At 47.3% G+C, this 5,416-nt stretch overlaps 1 protein-coding gene across 2 annotated transcripts in view; it reads left to right on the forward strand.

Annotated features, from left to right (window-relative positions):
* Positions 1–484: 484 nt before the first annotated feature.
* atf6b (activating transcription factor 6 beta) overlaps positions 485–5,416 on the forward strand; it is a 25,229-nt gene continuing 20,297 nt past the window's right edge. For both annotated transcript variants that reach the window (XM_027020408.2, XM_027020409.2), the window contains exons 1-5: positions 485–750; positions 2,073–2,152; positions 2,916–2,997; positions 3,774–3,833; positions 3,961–4,040. In XM_027020408.2, the coding sequence (XP_026876209.2) occupies positions 678–750; positions 2,073–2,152; positions 2,916–2,997; positions 3,774–3,833; positions 3,961–4,040 (375 nt within the window). In that variant the 5' untranslated portion in view covers positions 485–677. The remainder of the gene's footprint in view (positions 751–2,072; positions 2,153–2,915; positions 2,998–3,773; positions 3,834–3,960; positions 4,041–5,416) is intronic.

The raw sequence follows: 5,416 nt of genomic DNA on the forward strand, positions 1-5,416 counted from the left end.
ATCTGGATCACACTCGTGAAAAAACGAGTCTTGACCTGCAAACCCAAACATTAAAATGAGGAAGTTGTGTAGCTAACGGATAGCGTTACAGCGACTTCAAGCAGACTAACAGCTTTTGTCTTTAGTAAGGTTGCTCATAAAAACGCAACTGACCAAAACGTGTTTGACCAACTGCACATACTTTTACTCTTAAATGTATGGCAGGTGTGGCAATATTCTCTTTAGTCAACGACAATGACTTTTACGTAAACTGAAATACTTCACAAGTATTGGTTTTGATTACTGTAACTCAAAATATTATTTTATCATTGGTCAAGAGAATGACTAAATCCCGCCTTTCTTCTGTATAGATTAGTCATTGGTTGAGCTCTCGCCCAATAAGGCTCACCTAAGAATTTGAGCGGTCGTCGAGGTGATCAATCTAATTTTCTATGCTCCGATTGGATACCGTCGAAAAAAACGAGGATATCCGTTTCGTAGGGAAATCAATTTCCTTATCTGTGTCAGATGTGTGGCGTGACAAGTAGCCTCGCGACAGCGCGTCAATAAAGAACTGGACGTTCCAAGACCGGCGACGTTCGTTCCGCGCGCATACGGATTGGTACGATACGTTCCACCGCGTGCTGTAATCGCCGTGCTGGCGCAGCTGTCTCCTCTGGGCGCCCCTGTCTGTGGACATGACCGCGGAGCTGCTGTCGGACCTGGACAGTCGCTTCTTCGCCGACAACCTTCTCACGAGCGAGGACTGGGGTAAGTGCAAAGTGCGCGAGGCCGTGCTGGGTTCTTCGGTATTTCTGGACTACAGTCAGTAAGTGGTTGAATGAAAAACCCGAATGCAAGCTAGCTAAGATGGATGGCCGACGCCGGAGAGAGCACGCAGAGATCTGTTTTGCACCACCCGATAAATAATGGCTGGCTCGTAGCATTACGGTAAATGCGATGACGATGCGGGTCGTGGCGTGCGCGCGGGCGTCTGTCCGGACGTGAAGCATCCGTCGGTTTTGTTTGCCAGCAGCAACAGAAAGGTCCATCCTTTCATCTTCTGTGCATGACCCCGAAAACACACACGCTCGCGAGCTAATTGGCCTCGTGCCGACCGGTGTTATGGTTGGGATCAGGCGCAAAGCTCTTGTTTTGGGTTTAAGGTCCAGTGACTAACATGACGCCTAGAACGACCGCATTTTGAATAGCTAGTTAGAGTTGAACAGAGCGTCAGTTGTATCGACATGCTGTGTACTGTAGTAGTAAACGGTTTATTTAGCCTTCCGCCTTTGCAATATTATCCACTGTCAGTCAAAACATGGTTATCAGCTTGAGTTAAAAAAATGAAATCACCAACCAAGAAGACACACTAAGAAACAAACACCTTCGCAACGATGGAAACGCTACTCGCCAGAGTTTCCCATGTTTGTGGTGTCACCTCCAATTAGACTTTTATTCTCCAGTAGAGAACTTCGGGGGTGTTATCATTTAATGTGTGACACTGTGCAGCAGCAGTGTCTGAGTCAGTTAAGTGATGAAAATACCCCTGTAGGCTTCGTGAACGCTGGACAAGCAGCCGACATTTCCCACCACATTAGTGCATTTAGGATGTGTAGTCTGTAAGTAATTGGACAGTGACACAGTTTGGTTTTCAAACTCCACTGGGTTTGAAATTAAATAATGATTATGTGATTAAAGGTCAGAATGTCAGTTTTAGTACAAGGGTATTCTCTCTATTCTTTTAATCCAGTCTAGAAGTAATCATAGGCTTGTTTTAACCCTTGTTCAGTTATCCTCATCTGTTAAAGTTGTTACTGCACTGTTGGCAAGTGTAAAGTGAAGGTGGTTTTGGGGTGTGTGTGGAAGTGAACGTGTGTATACATACATGCATGCATGTGAGAATGTGTGTGAGACAGAATATGGGTTGTGTGTGTGAACCTACCCATGGTACATGCTTGTGTGTGGGTATATGCGTTTTTAGGTCAGGATGCAGAGAGGGATCGTAATCCGCCTTCAGCCACAACCCACTTCCCTTCTAGATATTTCTAGATTCCTTTCATTTTCTAATAACACCTTGGTGCCCATCGCAGATGCGTGTCTGTATCAGTGTGAGAGTATGGAAGAGGGTGAAGAGGGGGACTTCAACAGAGGACTGAAATATGACACATCGGTGAGTACACGTGCACACACACACACACAGACACACACACTTGCGCACGTTTCAGTCGTCACACCCCAGCCTGTGAATGTGAATGTGAGGAAGTCGGGTCATGTTACAAGGCTTCATTATTTACAGTGTGAGATGTCAGTGATCAGGCGAGTCTGCACGACTTAACCCCACTTAGTGTGGTGGTGCACCATCTCCCAAGAGCTCTGAAGACCATTCATAATACTTTGCAGTCTGATTGTCATGAAATCACACCAGCCATCTACAGTGATTAGATGCCCTGGTTACCTGCAAGGATGCTGTCCTGCAGACATTATCTCCAAATAAGTTGTAGTGGGTCTCCAGGCTCTGCTGATAATGTAGTGACGAGGTTTGCTGTCTGTTGCCTCTAGTGACACTGTGGTGGTTACATGAGCTCTAGAGACACTGCAGCATTAGGTCTGCCTGTATTGTTAGCTCCAGCAATGCAGGGCAACCAGAAATTTCTTCTTGTAAATAGTTCTAAAATAACTGCACTATTTAGTCTCAGTCTAGAGCAGTTTCAGTTGAACATTTCTGTGTAGGTGATCTAGTGCTCATCCAGTGGTCCAAGAGCTGAGGTGTGACTTAAGATGCTCCTGCCAGGGTTAAATAAGGTGTGTGTCTGAGTGTGTGTCTCAGTAGTATTATGGTAATGGTTTTATTGAGCTGTCTGCTGAATAGATAATCCTTAATCTGACACGTTTTCTTTCTCCCTTTCTCACTGTCCTTCTGTCCCGCCCCCCAGCTTGACAATCACCTTGTCCTGACCCTTGACCCTGACAACCCCACGTCACCATGGAAACACCTGGAAGACCATCTGCTTACTGGTAAATTAATTCTTACTCCTGTTGATTGTTAAACAGTGATCCACTTTTCCAAAAAAGTCATGCACACGTTAACTGAATAGTTAACAGACTAAAATTTAATTTACTATTTAATGATGTACTATTTAATAATGAATAAAAAGCCAATGTTCTTCAGTTAGCATCATGCTAATCCCATCGTGCTAGCTGCTATCTTCTGTTTCTTCTTAACCCAGCCTGAACCTTAAACTTTTTTTGCTTGTCATTTATTGGAGAATTATTTATTATTTTTAAAATAATTATCTTATTGACACTATATGTACTGTATCACTTTTTAAATGTTATTTCCATATATGTTTTTTTGTTCGTGTCATGGTATAAATTGTCATTGATTTCCAATTTTCTCATAATATATTGAAGTTAATTGATTATTGTGTTTTTAGTGTGATAAGTTTTTCTCTACCGATCTCATACTGAGATCTTGCATTTAAACGTCACTCAATATCGATACTGAACCGATATTATTTTCATTAAAAACCACCGTGAATCTGTGATTCCGTTGTTTGGGTGAAACTCGGGTTGTTGTAGAATTTAAGAAAATGCTATGTATTATTATATATTCTTTGCAGCACTGATCAGACCCTTTGTCAGTGTCTTGGGTTGCTTTAAGCACGACCAGACACTCGGGCTTCACACTCGAACATGCATGTTATGCTCTCGACAACCTGATTTTTTTTTGTGTCTGTGTGTGTCTGTGTGTGTCTGTGAGAAACATATCAAGAATTTCTCTCTTTCTACAGGTGACACGGCCGTCATAAAAGACGACCTGACGATAACGCAGCCCCTCCCTGTGGACATGTGTGAGTATCTTTTTCCCTGACCTGAATGTGTGTAAGAGTGTATGTTTCATCGCCTATGTGCCTGTATGGGGTTTTAATTTGTTTGTGTATACTTGTATATATTGATGGTATGCTGTGTGTGTTGTAGTGTTCCAGGTGAAGGCTGAGCCTCCATCTCCTTCCTCCTCTCCATCCTCAGACAGTTCACTGTCCTTACCTGAACCCCAGGTAAACCCCCCCCCCCCCCCCCCCACACACACACCACTGAACCCCAGGTAAACCCCCCCCCCACACACACACACCACTGAACCCCAGGTAACCCCCCCCCCCCACACACACACACACCACTGAACTCCAGGTAAACCCCCCCCCCCACACACACACACACCACTGAACTCCAGGTAAACCCCCCCCCCCACACACACACACACCACTGAACCCCAGGTAAACCCCCCCCCCCACACACACACACACACACACACTACTGAACCCCAGGTAAACCCCCCCCCACACACACACACCACTGAACCCCAGGTAAACCCCCCCCCACACACACACCACTGAACTCCAGGTAAACCCCCCCCCCCCCCACACACACACCACTGAACCCCAGGTAAACCCCCCCACACACACACACCACTGAACTCCAGGTAAACCCCCCCCCCACACACACACACCACTGAACCCCAGGTAAACCGCGCGCACACACACACACACACACACACACACACACACACACACACACACACACACACACACACCACGGAACTCCAGGTAAACCGCGCGCACACACACACACACACACACACACACACACACACACACACACACCACGGAACTCCAGGTAAACCGCGCGCACACACACACACACACACACACACACACACACACACCACGGAACTCCAGGTAAACTGCGCGCACACACACACACACACACACACACACACACACCACGGAACTCCAGGTAAACCGTGCGCACACACACACACACAGACACACACACACACACACCACGGAACTCCAGGTAAACCGCGCGCGCACACACACACACACACACACACACACCACGGAACTCCAGGTAAACCGCGCGCACACACACACACACACACACACACACACACACCACGGAACTCCAGGTAAACCGCGCGCACACACACACACACACACACACACACACACACACACACACCACGGAACTCCAGGTAAACCGCGCGCACACACACACACACACACACACACACACACACACACCACGGAACTCCAGGTAAACCGCGCGCACGCACACACACACACACACACACACACCACGGAACTCCAGGTAAACCGCGCGCACACACACACACACACACACACACACCACGGAACTCCAGGTAAACCGCGCGCACACACACACACACACACACACACACACACACACCACGGAACTCCAGGTAAACCGCGCGCACGCACACACACACACACACACACCACGGAACTCCAGGTAAACCGCGCGCACGCACACACACACACACACACACACACCACGGAACTCCAGGTAAACCGCGCGCACGCACACACACACACACACACACCACGGAACTCCAGGTAAACCGCGCGCACGCACA

This window comes from Electrophorus electricus, chromosome 2, assembly GCF_013358815.1.
Source record: "Electrophorus electricus isolate fEleEle1 chromosome 2, fEleEle1.pri, whole genome shotgun sequence".
NCBI lineage: Eukaryota > Metazoa > Chordata > Actinopteri > Gymnotiformes > Gymnotidae > Electrophorus > Electrophorus electricus.